This window comes from Felis catus, chromosome A3 (assembly GCF_018350175.1).
Source record: "Felis catus isolate Fca126 chromosome A3, F.catus_Fca126_mat1.0, whole genome shotgun sequence".
NCBI classification, from domain to species: domain Eukaryota; kingdom Metazoa; phylum Chordata; class Mammalia; order Carnivora; family Felidae; genus Felis; species Felis catus.
The window spans coordinates 24,188,119-24,208,989 of NC_058370.1; the positions used below are offsets into that span (position 1 = coordinate 24,188,119).

Consider the following 20,871-nt stretch of genomic DNA (forward strand, 5'->3'; position numbering starts at 1 on the left):
ACCAGGCTCTGTGCTGACAGCTCAGAGCCTGGAGCCTGCTTCTGATTCTGTGTCTCCCTTGCTCTCTGCCCCTCCCCCACCTACACACGCTTTCTCAAAAGCAAACATTAAAAACAAGTTTTTAAATCATTAAACATTTCAATATGGTGAGAGCTGAGTGTTAAACACAAAGGCCCTTCTGAGTGTGATGCCCTGTGCAACTGCAGAGGTTGCACACCCATGAAACTGGCCTTGGCCCTGGTCCCCAGCTCCCAGATTATTGAGATGATGCATGGAAAGTCATTCACTCTGGGCCTGGCACAAAATAAGCACTTGATACACATTGCCTATTGTTATTATTGTCCTATGAGCAAACTAGGTCATAAATAGTAGTCTTTATTCCTGTCTTTGGCTTTAGCTCTATGGAAAACACTAAAAATAACTCCAGCACAGGTTTTACGGACACCAGCCTGCATACTAATCACTCCCATCTCAGAGGCCTCGGGCTCCAGCCACAGACTGTCGCTCTGGGAGACAGGGAATATTGTCCCATTTTACAGAGGAGCAAACCGAGGCTTGCTCACAAACATGCAGTGATGTACACAGAGTCTCAGGGAATGTACCCTTAAGGACCCCAGACTCTGAGGGAAAGGGCCAGGGCTAAAGCTTTGAAGCCAGAGTTCCCCTTCAGCCGCAACCTCAGTTTCACCCCTCCCCACTCCTGGTCTGAGTCCATAAGGGCAATACCATGGCCGTGCCCTTCTGCCTTCACTTACCATCCCACGGGACAGTGTGCACCTTCATCAGATCCTGGTAGCCCTGGCGGAGGTAGCGGGCAGACTCCCCAAGTTCACTCACATCCATCATGGCGGTGGCACTGAGAGGTGGAAGATGAGGGACTAAAAATCTTGGAGGTTCAAGGCAATCCAAGGCATCAGGCACTGGAAGATGGCCGTGACGGAGGAACTAAGGGACCCAGGAACCCCAAACAGGGGTGTGATTCAAAACCCACAAGGCCTAATACTCAGTGATTCCTCGGGGGTCCCCATCTCAGCCTCCCTGGTGAGCCCCCAACACACATACACACACACACTCAAACACCAGAGCATCCTTTCCCAGAGATAGAGAGAGACTTGTGCCCACCCATGGGTACCCTCACCCTGTGGTTCCAACCTCAGCCCTGATCACCCACCTCAGCACACGGTGAGGGCTGGGAGTTGGGCTACCCCTTTTATTGCCACCGTCAAGGTCAGCAGAGGAGAGCTATGTCAGCAATCTCCACGTGTCACAGCCCCCCCAGCCTGGCCACAGGACACAAAAGGCAAATTCCCTTTTATCTCCACCAGCACGGCCCCTGGGCTATTTTTACCTCCCATTGTCATGGGATCACAAAGGCGGAGAGAGACACTCTTACTAAGAGAGAGGGAGGTTGGGATTCAGAGACTGATGGGGCAGGGACAAAGCCGTGAGAGATCCGGCAAGACTGAGGAGCCCAGAGAGAGAGAAACTGAGTCACAAGGAGTCTGGTCCACCCAGAAAAAGGCTCACACCCCCAGAAACAAAGAGCAAGGAGACTGAGTGAGAGGAAACAACAGACTGCCTTCTGGGACTATTTGGCACAATCCTCTTTATACACCCAGGGAAACTGAGGCCCAGAGAAAAGAAAGCACTGGCAAATCTCACAGATAAGTAGTGGCAGAGACCAGATCAAAAAGAGAAGCAGAGAGAGTAAGATATCCCTCTCCAGTACCTGCATGCTCTTACCTCCTACCTCTATCCCCATCTCCTTGGGGTCCCCTGGGGAAATTGTACATGAAGAAAACTAGACCTGTGACCATACACGTAAAGAAATGATTTGGCTGAAAAGAAAGCAAAAGGAGGAAATTTAGAACAATTAGAAGACATTCAAGATTCCCAGGAAATCAACTTCCCACTCTTAGCCCCCTCCTGCACCCCACTCTCAACAGGGGTTCAGTGTGCTGGCACTCAGTCTGCCTGATATGGCTTTGGAATACATCAGGGCACTTCCAGGTTGTCCTGTCCATCACCCCATTCAGGCCCTGGTGACACCACAGAAATTTATGGTCAGAGAATCAAAGGATCCTGGAACTCGAGACAGTGGACACATAGAACTACACAGGTCCAGAGCCAGGATTCCAGCCAGATGTCAGGCTGTGCCCACACAGAGAAATTCTCCGTACCATCTGGCTACCAATTCCAAATATGCATATACCTATATTCTATAAAATATATAGAAATAACTTCAAAGACCCATTTTCAACCATACATAGTTCAAAACCAGGTAAGCTGATAAAAGCAGAAGAGTGGTCCTCTGAGGGAGAGTAATGAATGGACGAGGCACAAGAGCAGCCTCTGGAATGCAGGAAACACTATATACTGAGCAAAGAGCAGTGTGTTCACTCTGTAAAACTAACTGAACTGTACGTTCAAGATGTACCCACTTCACTGCATGTATGTTACACAAAAACTTTGTTAGAAATGCATGGCCAAATTTGGCAATATCTATTAAAATTACAAATGCCCAGACCTTTTTAGGAATTAATCCTATAGATACTCTCCAAGTTATGAAATGATACAGCTCTCCTTTAGGTGACATTTAGATTGTCCCCAGTCTTTTTGCCATTATAATCAGGGATATAGTGAATATTGCCATACAGTCTGAGTTTCTGCAAACTAAACACACCCTATTCAAGGAACAAATTACCAGCAACCCCCCTCTTTCATTCACCACTCCCTCACCTACCATCCTGACTTCTAATGTCACAGATTAGTTTCCAAAATTTCTATGAATGGAATCCTACATTATGTATTCCTTTCTTCTTTTTCTCCACATTATATTTGTGAGGACATCGTTCTGTTTCGATTCTCTTCATAGAACGTAGGTTGTTTCTGGCCTGCCTCCCCACCAACTAATGGGCAAGAGCTTGGTCTATATCCCCAGCACCTTACAGAATGCCTGCACACAGCAGAAAGTCAGTAAGCGTGTGCTGAGTAAGAGCATGAACCCAACTTGATAGATAGTTTAAGATGATAGGGTTTTGTTAGGCACCTGAGTGGCTCAGTCCTTAAGTATCTGACTTCAGCTCAGGTCGCAATCTCACGGTTCATGAGTTCAAGTCCCACATTGGGTGAGCACAAGCCCCGCTTCAGGTAAAACACAAGCACCACTTCGGATGAACCCTATTTCTCTCTCTCTCTCCCCCTCTCTCTCCCTCTGCCCCTCCTCCTGACATTCTCTCTCTCTCTGCCCCTTGCTCATTTGCGCCCCCTTTCTCTCTCCAAAAAAAAATTTTTTTTAAAGATTACAGGGTTTGGGGGCAACTGGATAGCTCAATCGGCTAAGCATCTGACTTGCTTTTGGCTCAGGTCATGATCTCACAGTTGATGGGTTCGAGCCCCACATCAGGCTCTGTGCTGACAGCTCTTCCCCATCTCTGCCCCTCCCCTGCTCACTCTGTCTCTCTCTCAAAAATAAATAAACAAACAAACACACAAACAAACAAACATTAAAGAAAAAGGTTATAGGGTTTTCATCTCCTTATTTAGAGAAAGCCCAGAGGGTGGGAAAAACTCTGCTTGCTGTTTGAAGATGCTCAGAAAGCAGGGCCTTCTTTCTTAGGGCCTGAGCAATAGAATTAGCCTGGAGAATTAGAACCTCTAATGAGTCTAGCCTATACCAAATATAATGTGGGTCTGAATTCTAGAATTATCTGTTCAGTGTATAAACCTGGGGCTGAGAAACCAACCAAAAGAAATGGGTCTAGAACTGTTAAGTTCACTTCTACTACACAGAGCACACCTTCCTGCTGAGATGAACACACAGACAAAAATGACGAAGCGATGGGGAAACCCAAGAGGCACCTAAGAGAGGCACGAAATGCCACAATCTGCAAGGACTTAACGCACCAACCTTAAATATATGAAGAGCTGTCCTGTAGCATACGAAACCTGTGTGACTTGTGTGTCCTCAAGAGCAGGCCAGTGGGGTGGTTACAAGGAAGCAGAGTTTGGATACATACACAGAAAAGGGTCTTTTCATACTCAGAGCCTGTCAGCCACGGAAGAGGCTTCGTAGAAGAAAATGAGCCTGCTAACAGCAAGGAGGAATCAAGCAGAGGTTGCACAGGGCTTGAAGCTTTGGACTGGGCAACCTCTGAGATCTGCTCCAACTTTAGGATTCTAGGATTCTAGGATTTTAGAACCTCCGGAAGCTTCGTTTCTTCACCACCGCCCTCTCATCCCAACCAACCCACCCACTGAGTAGCCAGTGTAGACACTCCAAAGTCTTTCTTCCTCCCTTCTCTTCCCAACATTATGAGTACAGAGCCAGGACTATATGTACCTCAGTTTCGAATCCTGGCGTGTTAGAATCAGTATCACTAGAACCCTGAAGTGCTACAATCCAGGGGCAAAAGACTTGAGGCAAATATAACAAAATGTGTACAATGGTTTCTTAATTGTTCTCTGTACTTTCCTGTACCTTTTCTATTTCTCCCTGCCTGCCACCCTTTTCCCCAATTCCAGTTAAAGACAGCAGGGCATTGGGAATCAGGAGCATCAGGGCTGGAAGGGAAATCATCTCGTCCAGACCCTCTGCTTAGCTGAGGACACAGAGGCCCTGATGGGGACAGAGGGAGCCTGGGCCAGACTCCAGGATCCCACTCCTGAGGTTAGCTCTCTACCCAAGCACACGGAAACCAGCAAAGGAGAAGGCAGCTGGGTCACCTGCAGCCTGGCTCGCGGTGTGGGGTGTCCACCCTCCTGGGCTTCAGAGACTCTCTCCAGAAATCGCTCTAAGAACCACGATCTTCAAGGGACTTAATTAAGATGCTGATGGTGCTAGGAAGGACTGTCAGGAAGGGCTCAGCCTCAGGCATTCCGGCCTCAGTGCTCCCAGGCCCCAGACCGGCCTGTTGCCACCCTCAAAGACAGCAATGCTGTAAATCCCCTATTTGCACCCCCCACAGAAAAGCCAAGGAACCTTGGGCCTGACTAGGAACAGAGTTGGGAAGGAGGAGCAGGATCCAGGGTAGAGAGTAAAGCGGTGAAAGATAGAGATAGGCAGCCTTAGGATATGGGGAGCTGGAGCCAAGCCAGACACCATGGCCTCCGCGTCCCCTATTTCTCTCCATCAAAGGCCTCAGATAAGCACTTTTGTGGGGTCCTGGAGCTCACAGCTTAGTAGCAGCCAGAACTGGAGGCAGCTGCTGAGCTGGGGCTATTGGGGGAGATTCCCATGAGCAATGAGCTGATGGGGCAAAGCCCAAAAGGGACATACTACCTCTGGCTTCTCTTCTTCTAGCCCAAAATGCCACTGGAGGAGCTGAGTATTGGAGAAAGCAAGGGCAGGTAGGGAGACAGAGAAGATAGGATTTGGAAGCCAGCCCCAACCGGAAATGTATCTGTCACCAATGCTCCTCAGTCCCTGGAAATCCTTGATAAAGACATTGAAGGACTCTGTTAAAATGCTACCTCAGCTGGGAGGATCACATAGATTCAGGTGAACATGCATCTGGTGCCTTCTATTCTGTGTCCAGGATGGGAACCCAATACTCTCTGTCCAGGAAAAGAAAGACACCCACAGGAGATGTCAGAATGGAGGGATGTGAAGGACGAGAGCAAGTCTGACACCCAGACGGACAAGGAGAGGGGCATGACAACAAGGTCCCTTCCCTCATAGAGCGGCAGTCAATGAACAAGCAGATACAGTTTCTAAGGTAATTCAAGATCGTGGCACAGGATATAAAGGCATTACGGTAACGCGGTGGAGGGTCATGGGGGTGGGGTATACAGTACTCAAGTTGGTCAAGGAGGTGGGGCTCTCTGAAGAGGTGACATTCAAGGTGAGACCTGAGGGACGAGAAGGAGCCATACAAAGAGCCAGAGGAAGAACATTCTGAGCAAAAGTGGTAGTAAATACAAAAGCTGTGAGGCAGAAAATAGCGTGGTGAGTTTGATGCCATCACAATGCTAGTGCCGCTGGAGCGGGAACAGGGGGAGAGTTTTATTTTATTTTTAATGTTTATTTATTTTTGAGACAGACACAGAGAGAGTGTGTGAGCGGGGAAGGGGCAGACAGAGAGGGAGACAGAGAATCCCAAGCAGGCTCCATGCTGTCAGCACAGAGCCGGATCTGGTGCTTGAACTTACGAGTACTGAGATCATGACCTGAGTCAAAACCAAGAGGTGGATGCTTAACTGACTGAACCACCCAGGCACCCCTAGGGGGAGAGTTTTTTAAGGTAGGGTTACATAGGTAGGCATGAGCTGGATCCCTGAGTCTTGTAGGATTTGAAAGGGACTCTGGACTCTATTATATAAAGTACAGCGGGAAGCTGTCGGGGCAAGAGAGTAAGTGGTCTGAGGTTTAATGATGACCACCCTGGCTGCCATACAGAGAACGGACTGGAATGCTGCAGGCAGAGCAGCAAGGAGGCAGTGGTTGTCCAGGTGAGAGGAGGGCACCAAAGGCAGAGGAGAGGGGACACAGAGCATGAGCCCTAACTCCAAGGCCAGAGCAGTCACACAGGTGGAGGCTTGGCCACGGGAGGCACACAGGGAAGGGAGGCCAGGTGGAGCAGCTGGGACTAGACTGTGAACGGCCTCAGAAGCCAGATTAGGGTTTAGCGTTCTCCTGCAGGAGTTGGGGAGCCATCAAAGGCATTTGTATTTTATGTTTCTCATCAAAGAGCTCTGAGCAAGGACATTTGACAGCATGGTCAGATTTATGTGTTCACAAGATCCCGGTGGCAGCTGGTGTGGAGGATGGACTGAAGGGGCGAGACCGGTGGCAGGAAGACTTACTTAGGAGGTGGCTGCCATAACAGTCTAAAAGCAAAGCAGTGAGGCCCTAGAGGGGGGCCCTCCCCTTGGCACCCTGTGGGTGGGGGGGGGCCTGCTCATCCAAGGCTTGTCCCCCTCCTGGGGCCCTGGGCAGCTGCAGAGAGCCCAAGTGGGCCCCGGCTCTGATGCCTGAGCAGAAAATAGGATGAGGGCTGCCAAAAGGCATCAGGGGTGTTTATCCGGAGGAGAGATGCCTCATCGTGGTAAAAGGTTACTTGGTGGGGGGGGTAGTGGGGGGGACCAGCTGTCCCCCATCCTCACAAAGGACAAACAAAGAAGGGGACTGTGGCTTCAGCTGCATCAAGAGGGAGGGAAGTTAGACACATGGTTGGGGGGGGGGGGGGAACGTCCTGAGGGGCATCAGAGGTTAAAAGGACCTTTAGTGATCATGCAAACCAACTCTCTCATTGAACAGCTAAGGAAACTGAGGCACAGAAGAAGCAGATCCTTGCCCAAGGTCACATAGTGAATTAGATCTACGACTAGACTCAGCAGCACAAACTCTCCCTTTCAGAGACCCCAGGGGCCTCCTGGATCACTCCTGACTGCCCTACCTCAGACTGCCCTAGAAGAGTCTGGGGTGTGGTTGCCCCAGAGAGAAATGTGCATGTGTCACCCTCCTGGAGATAAACAGATGGACAGAAAGACCTCGATGCTGGACTGAAGTGGTCTGGACCCTAGCACAGGCTCTGGTCTGGGGCTCTGATTTGTTGTATCCTGGAGTTCAATCTTTGCCTTAGGCCCTCACTGTCTAGATAGCTCTCTCTCTGCCTCTGCCCACACTCCCAACCAGTCTCTGTGTTTTTAGCATGAGGTGGGAGTCTCTTGTATCTCTCATGGGTCTTGGTCCTTCTTTGTCACCCTGTCATTCTCTGCCCTCTGAGACTCTGTATTTCTTTGTCTTGACCTCTGACTCAGTCTCTCTAGAGCTGGGCTGGACTGGGCCAACCTCCCACCCCCAGTGGGCCCTCACTGGTAGAGTGCCCCCATGTAGACAATGCTCGGGCCCAATGCCCAGGCTGGAACAGGTGACAGCAGCTGTGGATCTATCTATAGCTCCCTTGCCCTTCAATTGTTCCCAACTTCAAACAATGGCTGGGCCCTGGATTATAGACACCCCCCACCAGACTTGCTGAAATGGATCCTAGGGGGCAGGGGATGAGAATCACGAGGCCCACATCGTGATCTCTTGTAAGTATCTATCTCTGTGTGGACCTCCATGTTCCACTTATAGCTCTGGGCTAGAAGGCCTTTCAGCTCAGAGGCTGTGTGAGTAAACAATCAATGGATAAGGGAGAAAAGTGTGTGCAAACAGCAGGCCTGTACTTGGACATGTGGGTGTGTGTGACGTGTGTCTCCCTCCTCCTGCTTTGGTTGACAGACACATGTGGACACTGGGGTGCCAGTTCCGTGAGGGCAAAGACCTAATCTTTTTTATTCTCTGCTGTATCCCAGCCTGAACCTGGCCATGGTGAGTGTTCAATGTACATTTTTTTTTTAATATTTTTTTGAGAGAAAGAGAGAGCACGTGCACACACATGAGAGCAGGGGAGGGAGAGAGGGAGAAAGAGAATCCTAAATAGGCTGCACGCCCAAGGCATAGCCAGATCTCAAAACTGTGAGATCATGACCTGAACCGAAATCAAAAGTTGGACACTTAACGGACTGAGCCACCCAGGCGTCTCTCAATATACATTTCTTACCTTGGCCCTTAGGGAGAGTAAGGGGGTGCTATGTAGTGACAGGGCTCAAGCATGAGAGGCAGTATAGGGTAGTGATGAAGAACACCTTAAAGTCAGACTGCCCGGGATTGAATCCTGGCTCTGCCAATTACCAGCTCTGAAATCTTGGGAAATTATTTAACCTCTGAACGATGGAAAATTGTAAAAAAGACCTACCACAACACAGGATTCTGATGAACACTATGAGTTATAACATCTGAAGTGCTTAGTTACAATAGTGCATGCCAGAGTAAAGACTCAGTAAATTACTGTTCTTTACAACGTATATCATTAAGTGAAAAAAGCAAGGGGCAGAAGAATGGATGGGATGTGCTATCGCTCATGCAAAAATGGGGGGATAGAAGAGTCACGTATTTACGTGCCTACCTATGGAGGGACCACCTTTGCTGGTAAGAGCGGTGGCCTCTGGAGAGGGGAATAGGCAGCTGAGGGCTAGGGAAGGGAGGGAGACTGATTTTTTTCTTGGTTACCCTTTTATACTTTTGAATTTTGAATCATGGGTATATATTATCTAGTTCTTAAGGATTCGCTAAACAAATAAGGTTCACTTCCAACATGATCCTTGAAAAAGCAAGCTCCTATTCTGTGCCAATGGGGAAGGCCTGGTGAGGGCCAGTCCTCAGGGTATGGGCTCATTGACCTCAGCCCTGGGTCTGAGTCTATGGGTCACCCTCTTTCCTCCAGCCCAATAGCAGGCAAGACACATCCATGCAAAACCATCCCAGAGCAAATGGTAAGCCAGAAGGGAGGCTTTCCAGTTTCTAGGCCAAGCAGCAGCAGAGGTGGCAGGGGCAGTGGAAACAGGCTCCTGCCCTCTTCCCTGGCCCCAGACCCCAACTCTTCAGCCCAAGCCATTCTTAGAGGCTAGATAATGCCAGCAGTTGCTGCTGCTCATATTAGCCTCCAGAACCACTAGCACTGACAGGCCCAGTGCTACCTGCACCCCCTGGTGTGCTGGCCTCTCTGCCAGGTGTGGGCATCCTGCTGCTCTATCCTCTGCACTGCAGAGCCACACATATTCCGGCCACCACAGGTAGGTGAGGGGACTGGGTAGTAGTCTCCTGCAAGACTCCCCTTGCCAGGCAGCTGGGTGGAACAGAAAGGGTCAGAGTGAGGGGTATCATCATGCTGATAGGTATTCCGGCCCAACCACAGGTTCCAAACTATGCTTAGAATATGAATGGGTCTATGGACACAGGCTAGACCGAAGAGCTGGAGTGAAGGGAGGGCAGGAATAATAGCATGGAGGGGGCCTGTGTACAGAGGAGGGAAAAAGCCAAAATTAGGTCTAGGGAAGAGATGGCAGAAGAGGGTCTGATAGCACTGGCTCTAGAGCAGACTCTCCAGGTCTGTATTCTACTTGCTATGTGACCTTGAGCAGGTCTCTTTTCCTCCTGGAGCTTCAATTTCCATTGTAAAATGGGCATAACCTTATTTCATTTGGTTGTAAAGCAGAGTCAATTATATAATGTATATAAAGAGCTTAGCCTCTGACTGCCATACATAAGCACATATGTTTGGTGATTTTATCATTAGCTCCATAAGGGCAGTGATGTTTCTTTTTTTCAGCTTTGCACCTGCAGGCACTAGACTGGCACACATTAGGAATGCCTCTTCAAGTCCTTGCTCTGCTATTTACAAGCTAAGTGACCTTGAGCAAGTTACTTAACCTCTCTGAGCCTTGGGTTCCTTCTCTGCAAAATGGATATATAAAGAATACCTCCCTAATAAATGTTGCTGAGAGAAATAAAGAAACCAAAGTGCTTATCCCAGAGTAAGAGGTCAGCAATGTGAACACATGATCCCTGTGAGTACATGTATGTTGGGGTAGTCTGGTGGAGGAGCCTTGGGTCTCCCATTCTGGGGACAGAATTTGAAGCAGTGTTCAGGGCAGCCAACATTCTGGAAGAGATATCCTAGTGGGCCTACCAGGTGGAAACAAAGTCCCAGAATCTTGTAAGACCACAGCCATACTACCCCCCCAAATCCTATGCCACAGTCCAGGCCCTCCCTAGGATCTCAGGATCAGAACAGGTTTATCTCAGCCAGGGTCAACTTCCCATTTAGTTGAGTATAACAAACACTCTCTGATGCCCCCCAGATTGGGACTGGTTCTGGTCTTGTTCCCAAGGTCCAGGAGTCTGTCTAGTAGAGGAGACAGTCATGAAGGAGGCACAGAGAGTTTGTAACAATTGATACAGGACATCCCAGGGGAGGGGCAACCTGGTGGAGTAGAGAATGAAGGAGGAACATCTGTCCTTCTCAGAAGACCAAACAGAGGTGGAGTGGGAGGAGTGGGAGTGGGTTGTGGCTCTGCCCTTGCCCTTATGATAGTGGTGTCAGCTCAGGAGGTGAAGGACAGAGAGGCTCAAAGAATTAAGCTCAGAAACCAAACCAATGGGTCTACCCTGGGTCTCTTGAAGTGTTTAGGGTGACCCTGCACTCCTCCACATCTCAGGGAATACTGCCCACCTCTCTGTGGAGCTGGACTTTGCTAACTTAAGGGCAAAAAGCCTCCTTGGACATAGCCCTTGGGATTTTTTTTTTAAGTTTATTTATTTCTTTGGAGGGGGGGCATATGCACATGCAAGTGGGGGAGAGGCAGAGAGAAAGAATCCCAAGCAAGCTCCACACTGACCTGAGCCGAGATCAAGAATCAGATGCTTAACCAACTAAGCCGCCCAGGCGCCCTAGCCCTCAGGATTTTTTATATGTGTTGAGAATGCTGTCTTACAAATATCTCTATTGTCCTGCCAATACTTTGGGCCTTAAATTTCATTTTTTAATTGAAATTTCTTTTAGGTAATTACATATTCACAATTATAAGAAACAATACAGAGAGATCACCTGTATTGACATTGATACTATCCCCAAGTTCATTCAAGTTTTCCAGTTTTACATAATACATGTGTGTATGTGTGTGTGTATTAAGTTCTATACAATTTTATCACCTGTATATGTTCACAGATCCACCACTACAGTTAATATTCTGAAGAGTTCCAACAAAAGACACCCTCCTCCTTCCCATCCTTAACCCATCCAAAATTAACCTCCGATCTGTTCTCCATTTCTAAAATTGTCAATTCAGGGGTGCCTGGGTGGCTCAGTTGGTTAAGAGTCCGACTTTGGCCTAGGTCATGATCTCACGGTTACCGAGTTCAAGCCCTGAGTCAGGCTCTGTGCTGACAGCTCAGAGCCTGGAGTCTGTTTCAGATTCTGTGTCTCCCTCTCTCTCTCTCTGCCCTTCCTTCATTCATGCTCTCTCTCTCTCTCTCAAAAATAAATGAACATTAAAAAAAATTTTTTTACTTGTCAATTAAAAAATGTTACATAAATGAAATCATACAGTATGTAACTTTTTAAGATTCACTTTGTTCACTCAGCATAATTCCCTGGAGATTAATCCAAGTTGTTGCCTACATCAATGATGTGTTCCTTTCTGTTACTGAGTAGTATTCCATATTATGGATGTGCCACAGTTTGTTAAAATTTTACCTGTTGAAGGATACCTGGACAGCCCTCAGTCTGAGGTGTTATCTCATCACCTGCATCCTAGGAGGCCAGGGTCACCACATCCTCCAAATTCTTGTTCCACCTGTCCAGAGACTTCTTGAGACCTGGAAATGAGTAGGTCCCACTCTGCACCCCAGCAGCCAGCTCAGGACTTGGCACAGAAGAGGTGCCCATGAGTGCCTGCTAAATGGGCCATGTCCACTGGGCTGGGGCACCTGCCTCTCAAGAACCATCTTTTCCAGGGGGCCTCTCACTCTGCTCCCTGTTGCCCTTTCCACACCAGGCCCAGTGGATTTCATAACTCATGTTTCTCACCCACCCAGGCCTGGACAAGCCTCTCCTTTCTTTGATCTCTTGGGTTTAGCTGAGCCAGGCGAATGATATAGCACAGTGCTTACGAGTTCTGGAGTCAGACTGAGTGAAAACCCTCAGTTACTCTGTCTCTTTGAGTTACCCTGTTTGTCATCTGTAAAGCAGGAATACTAATAGCACCTACTCCATTGGAATTAAGTGAGATAATACTCCTAAAAAAGGCACAATGCCTCACACATAAGTGTTTAATAAATGATCATTGCTATTCTTTTTCTTATTATCCTTTTCATCATTCCCAAACTCAGTAGAATAAACAAGAGAAGTACATACCACCAATATCAAGACTATGAGAAGGTTAAAAAAAAAAAAAGGTCATTCCTAGACTATGGGACCCCATTCTAATCCTTCTCTCTCTCCAGCTCCTTCCCTTCTTGGTGAAATGGAAGGGCAGGACTACAGCGTCCCCCTGGAGAGAGGCTCCCATTACTGGTGTCAAGGTGACAATTGCCTTCTCCCATTTATAGGGTTGTCAGTCTCACCCAACACTTCCTAGCTCCAGAGTCTCCCTATAACAGCCAGCACAGTGTAGGCCCAGAGCCCTGCCATCATCTAGCCACAAGCAGGGTCACAGGGTCATCTCCTCAAAGAGCTGCCTCTATTCTGCTTTTGTGTGCACCTGCCTATCCAACCATGCAAATATTTACTGAAAAAGAAACTTTGCTATTAATCTGGGAGACTCCAACAAAGTGTCATTTCACACCCACTAGACTGGCAAAAACAAAAAAGCCTGACAATACTGAGTCTTACTGAGGATACAATTCTAATACAACAAGGGCAATTCTAATACATCACTGGCAAGAGTGCAAATTTATAAAACCACTTAAAAGAGATATTTGGCATTATCTAGGAAATCTGAATATGCTCATGACCTTCAACACACTGCACAAGGAGGCACATTTTAGATGGTTTATCATTTGTAACAGCAAAATACTAGAGACAACCCAAGAGACCATTCACAGGAGGAAAGGTAAATAAAGTGTGGTTTTTATGCAGCGAACCTATACAGCAGTGAAAACAAATGAACTAGTTACCCTGATCAAACGGATGACTCTCCCAACATAAGGCTGAAGTGACAGCAAGCTGCACAAGAATGTAAACAATGTTACCATTTAAAGTCCAAAAAACAGAAAAAATTGTATAAAATAATGTTTAGAAACACACACCTAGTAAAAGGATTAAAAATGCATAGGACCTCTCGCCTCTCTCTTTCCGCCATCTTGGAACCTGTGGAGGCCTGCTGGGAACAGGACTCCTGAAACGACAAATATGTCTGGAAGGCTGTGGTCCAAAGCCATTTTTGCTGGCTATAAGTGGGGTCTCCGGAACCAGAGGGAGCACACAGCTCTTCTTAAAATTGAAGGTGTTTATGCTCGAGATGAAACTGAATTCTATCTAGGCAAGAGATGTGCTTATGTGTACAAAGCAAAGAACAACACAGTGACTCCTGGTGGCAAACCGAATAAAACTAGAGTAATCTGGGGAAAAGTAACTCGTGCTCATGGAAACAGTGGCATGGTTCGTGCCAAATTCCGAAGCAACCTTCCTGCTAAAGCCATTGGCCACAGAATCCGTGTGATGCTGTACCCCTCAAGGATTTAAACTAACTGAAAAGTAAATAAATAAAGGTGTAGATTTGTAAAAAAAAAAAAAAAAAAAATGCATAGGACCTACCTCACACCATATACAAAAACGAACTAAAAATAAATCAATGACCTACATGTAAGAGTGAAAACTATAAAACTCTAAGAAGATATAGGTACAAATCTTCACGATTTTGGATTAGGCAATGGTTTCTTAGATATGATACTCAAAGCACAAGCACCAAAGGAAAAACAGATAAACTGGACTTCCTCAAAATGAAAAACATTTGTACTTCAAAGGACACTGTCAAGGGGCATCTGGGTGGCTCAGTCTGACTCTTAATTTCAGCTCAGGTCATGATCCGAGGGTTGTGGAATTAAGCCCGGCGTTGGGCTCCATGCTGAGTGTGGAGCCTTCTTGGGATTCTCTCTCTCCCCCACCTGTCCCTCTCCCCGACTCGTGCACTCTCTCAAATTAAAAAAAAAAAAAAAAAAAAAAAGGGACACTATCAACAAATCAAAAAGACAATCCAGAGAATGGGAGAAACTACTTGCAAATCATGTATCTGATCAGGGTCTAAGATCCAGAATATATGAAGAATTCTTATAACTCAACAATAAAAAGACAAATAACTGAAATTAAAAATGCACCCTCTCTTTTATTAAGTGAAAGAGAAACTGAGTCAAAAAGCAGTCTAGGAGGGGTACTTGTGTGGCTCAGGTGGTTAAGCATCTTGATTTCAGCTCAGGTCATGATCTTGCAGTTTGTGGGTTCGAGCCCCACATCGGGCTCCATGCTCTCAGCAAAGAGCCTGCTTGGGATTCTCTCTCTCCCTCTCCCTCTCTCTCTGCCCCTCCTCTGCTCATGGTCCCTCTCTCTCTTTCTCTCTCTCTCTCAAAATAAATAAATAAACTTAAAAAAAAAGTAATTTAGGAGTAGAATGGTGGTTGCCTAGGACTGCTTGGGAGAGGGGAACGGGGAATTATTGTTCAATGGGTACAGAGCTTCAGTTGGGGAAGCTGAAAAAGTTGCTGAAGCAGATGGTGGCGATATCTGCACAACAATGCGAATGCCACCGAACTGTACACTTAAGTGGCTAAAACGGCAAATTTTACGTATATTTAGCTATAATAAATTTTTTAAGTAAAACAAAATTAGGCAAAAGATGTGAATAGACAAAGGAGATAAACAAATAGCCGATAAGCACATGAAAACATGCTCAGTATCATCAGTCATTAGGGAAATGCAAATTGAAACCACAAGTGACACTACCTCACACCCACTGGGATGGTCAGAATCAAACAGCCAGGCAGGAACACGTGGTAAGAATGTAAAAATTGGAACTGTCAGACATTGCTGGTGGGAATGTAAAATAGTGCAGCCACTCTGGAAAACAGTCTGGCAGTTCCTCAAAAAGTTCAATAGAGAGGGGTGCCTCACTGGCTCAGTCAGAAAAGCATGTGGCTCTTGATCTCAGGGTCGTGAGTTGGGAGTCCCACATGGGGTATAAAGATTACCTAAATTAAAAAAACAAACAAACAAAAAACAACTTGGGGGAAAAAAAAGGTCAACATAGAATTACCCTGCAAGCCAGCAAGTCCACTCCTCAGTCTATTCCCAAGATAATTAAATACAGCCCCACAAAAACCTGTACATGAATGTTCACAGCACCTTCATTCATAATAGCCAAAAAGTAGAGACAACCCAAACGTCCACCAACTGGCGGAGGTGCACAATGTGGTGTATCCACACAACGGAATACTGGTACACGCTACAACACGGATGAGCCTTAAAGACATAATGGTAAGTGATGCAAGCCAAACGCAAAAGGCCACCTACAGGAGTCTGTTTATATGAAATGTCCAGAATAGGCAAGTCCATAGACACATGACGCAAATTAGTGACTGCCAGGGGTTGGAGTGGAGGAATGGGGAGGTGACTGCTAATGGGTATGGGGTTTCTTTTGGTGTGATGGAAAAGTTCTGGACTTAGAGAGTGGTATTGGTTGTGCAATCTTGTGAACATACTAATAACCACTGAATTGTATACTTAAAAAGGTTGGATTTTATGGCATATGAATTATAGCTCAATAAAAAATTACATAGAATAAACAACAAATTTAGGGGAGCCTTTATTCCTGAGGGATTACAGTTGTGGAGGAACACGAGGCCTTCAGCTATATTAGCAATGTTTTACTTCATAAGCTGGGGGGTGGGAATACGGGTGTTTGTTATACTAATCTGTATATCCTTCTTAATGTTTCATCATAAATAAAATTTAGAAGTATTTGCTGAGTGTCGACCTGGACCAGGGCTACCTGGGTGGTTTAATGGTGGGTAAAATCAGATCCCATCCTGCCCAAAAGTAAGTGGGTAAGGATAAGCAGTAAGTGGAAAAGAAGGGCTGTAAGTAAGTCATCTCTCCTTTCTGGGCTTCTGTTTTCTCATGGATTATTTTATTTTAAATGTTTATTTGAGAGAGAAAGAGAAAGAGAGGGAGAGAGAGAATGAGCTGAGGAGGGGCAGAGAGAGGTGGGGACAAAGTATCTGAAGCAGGCTCTGAGTTGACAGCAGAGAGCCTGATTCAGGACTCGAAATTACAAACCACGAGATCATGGTATTAGCTGAAGTTGGCCACTCAATAGACTGAACCACCCAGGAGCCCCTATTTTATTTTATTTTTAAAGTAATTTCTGGGGGCCTGGGTGGCTCAGTTGGTTGAGCGACTGCTTCAGCTCAGGTCATGATCTCACAGTTCGTGGGTTTGAGCCCCATGTCAGGCTCTGTGCTGACAGCTCAGAGCCTGGAGCCTGCTTCGGAGTCTGTGTCTCCCCCATCTCCCTGTTCCTCCCCTGCTCGTTCTCTGTCTCTGTCTCCCCAAAATAAATAAACGTTAAAAAAAATTTTTTTAAGTAATCTCTACACCCAACTTGGGGCTTGAACTTACAACCCTGAGATCCCGAGTCACGTGCTCTACTGACTGAGCCAGCAGGGCACCCCTCCTCATGGATGAAATGACAGCTGGACTAGAATCTTGTTAGTAGAAAGTCTCTGAGGGTCCTGGGGGCTGAGGAGTGTCTCTCCCCTTTATCAGACCACAGTTTCAAGAACTGCTTATGCACAATGAGAGCACAGGCCTGGAGTCAGCCCTGGTGTCATCAATCACTGCAAGTGGGCCTAATGCAAAGCCCAGCTGAGTCTCTATTTCTTCTTGGTAAAAGAGGGACAGTAACTTCTCCCTCTCGGGATTACCATGGGGTGTAAATGAGATAACACATATAACGTGTCCAGGACAGGCCTGGCACACAGTAAATCCTCAACACATGGGAGAGTCCTCACTTTGATTCCACAGGCATTTCCTGAGCAGCACTGCTGGGCCAGGTCTGTACTAGGGCTAAAAGACAGAGGAATTCCACCGAATGGCCAAGCAATGGCCCCCCGCCAGGTGGGGAGACAGCCCCATAAACAATACCAGGCAGGGTGATGTCATTGCTAAAAAGAGACAGCAGCCATGCACGCACAGAGCAGACCATGTGCAACGCAGACCCCAGGACGGGCAGAGATGTCCCAATCGAGAGGCCTAGTACGGGCTTGGAGAGAGGCCCTCACCGTGGGAAAGACACATACCAACTGAAGGCACTGGCCTCCATTCACACTGCAGTGCAGCCTTCCTAGTGTCTTTTCAGTGAATTCAGACTCAACTGTTCCCACAAATCCCAAGAGCAGAGACTGCAATAGATTCAAAAGTCAGCTTTAGGAAGCCTGTGCACATGTGGGAGCACAGTGGCTAACCGTGGGAGGCTGCATGATCTCTGGCAAGTCAGGACACATAAAAAGTGATATAACTGGAAAGCCATTAACCAAATACCTGGCACTTGGTGAACAGATTAATAAAGATTAATTATAGTTAGGGAAAAAAATAGATTCCATTTTCAAAGTGAGGGCAGTGGGATTCAGAGAAGTGAGAAGGCTTGCCCATAGTTACATTGCTAGCTTTGGAGGCAGGATTTGAACTCAGGTCTGACACATCAAAGGCTCAGTGCCTCATAATCTCCCTCTGTTACAGAATCTTCAGGAGGCTCTCTGTAGTCCACTAAATGGAATCTAACCTTGCTGTGGAGAGGGGAACTAACAAAGGTTTGGGGCCAGAGAGACCTCAGGCAAGTTCCCCAATCCTGGGTTCCTTGATCTGGGACCCCTGAGTGGGCTCAGGGAGGTTTGTGAATTCCTCCACACGGTGTGCCAAAAGATTGTGTCTAATGGAGATTCTCAAAGGAGAATTCTCAAAGGCTTGTTACCTCAAAAGTAACAAGCCACTGACTTGGCCTCACTTGGCATGTTTTCTTACCTACCCAAAGGAGATACAGTACCTACGTTGAAAAGCTGGAGGGCATTAAATGAAGTAGTTTATGAAAAGTACCCAAAACATCCTAAGCTTCCACCTATGTTGGTTTCCCTGCCTTTCTCCCTCCCCAGCTTATTTCTATCATTTAGCAAACGATATTGACGATCTACTATGGAGCAGATATCACTCCAGGTGCTGGTGGTAAAGTGGTGAACAGGACAGATATTGTCCCTGTTCTTATGGAACTTACATGGTGGAGAGAAACAGACAAAATTAGTAATTTCAGATACTAGTAAGAGCTGTGAAAAATATATATATACTGATGGGGTGGGAATGGCATCTGAGGAGGAAACATGTGAATGACAAGAAGTCAGTTATGCCAAGATTTAGGGGCAAAGCCTCAGGGCAAAGGGAGCACAAAGACAAAGCCTCACTTGTAAGATGCTTGGCCAAGAGCCCCTCACACTCCCACACCTTACTCCCTGCACCACAAACTAGGTCCCCTTGAACAAGTCACATAACTTCTAAGACTCAGCTGCCACATCTACAAAATGGGAAGAAAGACACCTTACCTGCCACAATGTGAGGGGACTCAGTCAGAGGGCTGTTAAGGTCTGGGATCTTCCCCAAGTCTCACCAATAGACACCTGATACACGTCATTTGGCACCCATCTTGGAGGAGGGGAACCTGCAGAGAACCCTGGGTGATGATTTTTTATTTTAATTTCATGCTGCACTAGAAATAGTTTCCTTTGTTCCTGGTGAACATGATGGACTTTTCCTGCCACCCAGGACCTTTTATAGTAACTGCTGCTTCGGGCTCTTCCTCAGGTATAAAAGCAGACAAAGGAAGGACATCATGGAAACACTGTCCTGCCCATAACCAGACCACCTATCCCTTCCCTCCCCCCAAGAAGATTGGAGGACTCAGCCTGTCCTGCAGACAGAGGGTGTACAAGCTTTATTTAAGGAGGTGGAAACATCCTGGCCCCTGGGCTGGGCCACCGATTTATAATTAGTTGTAGTTCTCCCTCCTAAATGTCTCTTTAACCTGTCCCCTTCTCTCCATCTCCTCATTGCCGTGCACCTTAACTCCCTCTGAGCATGCTTTCTGCCCTTAGTCTCCCCACTTCCAAACCATTTGCCACACTGTAGCCAGCACCTAACAAAAAATCGACCAGGTCTTTCCCCTGCTTAAAATCCTTAGGCAGCTTGGGGTGCCTGGGTGGCACAGTCGGTTAAGCGTCTGACTTCGGCTCAGGTCATGATCTCACGGTCTGTAAGTTCAAGCCCCACATCGGGCTCTGTGCTGACAGCTCAGAGCCTGGAGCCTGCTTCAGATTCTGTGTTTCCCTCTCTCTCTGCCCCCTCCCCTGCTCACACTCTGTCTCTCTCAAAAATAAACATTAAAAAAAAATTTTTTTAAATCCTTAGCTCCCCATCATTCACTGGAAAAATGCCAAACTTCTTAACCTGGCATCCAAGTCTCCCTCGCCAAGAATGAGCTCCTAACAGCCTGATCAACTCCCAGGCCCTCCTCAGTATCTATATCAAACTCCTCAATGTCTCTAAAATGAGCCTAGCCACACTTTCAATTATTTGCCTTTGCGGTTTCTGTTCCTGCTACTTGGAACACTGTCCCCATTCCTGCCTCTTAACTCCACCCTTACTTCTTTCACTGCTTACACATTCCTACCTAGCCCTCCAGACTCCAAAGCCTTCTCTGATTCCCCAGAAAAGCACTGTTTACCGGTCTACCTTCTTAATCAGATGTGAAAGCTGGGGTTCTTAGTTACTGTTAACTTCCCAGAGCTTGGACTGATCAGTTCAGGTTACTTTAACTTAAAAATTCATATCAGGTGCTTCACATTGAGAAGATCCTATCACAATCCGGAAAGAAGGAACAGTTAAAGAACTGGAGGGCTGCCAAAAGGTAAGATAAGAATAGGGATCAAGAATCTGCATTCTCAAAAAGTGCCCCAGATCCTGATGCAAATGATATTGGGCATTTTGATATACAATGCGTCACCCTCCAACGTTCCCAAGTTAAAAATTGCTGGAAAAATGAAAATACTTTCCTTTACCTCTACAGCTTTTCGGCAGCTGTCCCGAGGTTAGAGAAATCAGGTGGGCTTTTATGGGACTCAGCTGGGTGTAAAACAGAACCCTGGGTTCCAACACTGGCTCGACCCCTAACGTGCTAAGGTACCCTGCGCTGGGGTCTCTGTCCCTTTTCTGGGCCTCCCTTATCACACCTACCCCCACCATGTGTCCCTGAGGCAGTGACTGCCCCATTCTGGGTATCAGTTTCCTCATCTTACATTGGACGTCACCAGATCTGACATCCCACTAGCTCTGCAAACCCGTAACTCCTCGCTGACCCAGCCTAACTCCTCCCCTCCTTCCCAAGTCCTCTCTCTGGATCCAACCGAGGAACCCTTAACGCCAAGGCTGCTCACGTACGGACTGACCCTTC

General features: G+C 47.0%; 2 protein-coding genes across 4 annotated transcripts in view; one reads left to right on the plus strand and one right to left on the minus strand.

The window, feature by feature from the left end:
* The window catches only part of MYH7B (myosin heavy chain 7B), a 42,722-nt gene extending 23,055 nt beyond the window's left edge, over positions 1-19,667 (minus strand). The window contains exons 1-3 of one of the 3 annotated variants that reach the window (XM_003983604.6): positions 18,968-19,667; positions 1,744-1,838; positions 756-856 (exon numbers count right to left, since the gene is read on the minus strand). In XM_003983604.6, the coding sequence (XP_003983653.4) occupies positions 756-856; positions 1,744-1,817 (175 nt within the window). In that variant the 5' untranslated portion in view covers positions 1,818-1,838; positions 18,968-19,667. Of the gene's footprint in view, positions 1-755; positions 1,180-1,743; positions 1,839-18,967 lie in introns of those variants that run through there. The other 2 variants (XM_045053711.1, XM_006929822.5) reach the window with 2 other exon arrangements.
* Positions 13,666-14,102, plus strand: LOC105260418 (60S ribosomal protein L35a). Its single transcript, XM_011280867.3, has one exon. It carries the CDS (start codon positions 13,737-13,739, stop codon positions 14,067-14,069), a length of 333 nt encoding a protein of 110 aa, XP_011279169.2. The 5' UTR covers positions 13,666-13,736; the 3' UTR covers positions 14,070-14,102.
* Positions 19,668-20,871: the final 1,204 nt, after the last annotated feature.

Excerpts from the sequence above, each read along its gene's own strand:
- LOC105260418 (XM_011280867.3), top strand. The coding sequence starts at position 13,737 with ATGTCTGGAAGGCTGTGGTCCAAAGCCATTTTTGCTGGCTATAAGTGG.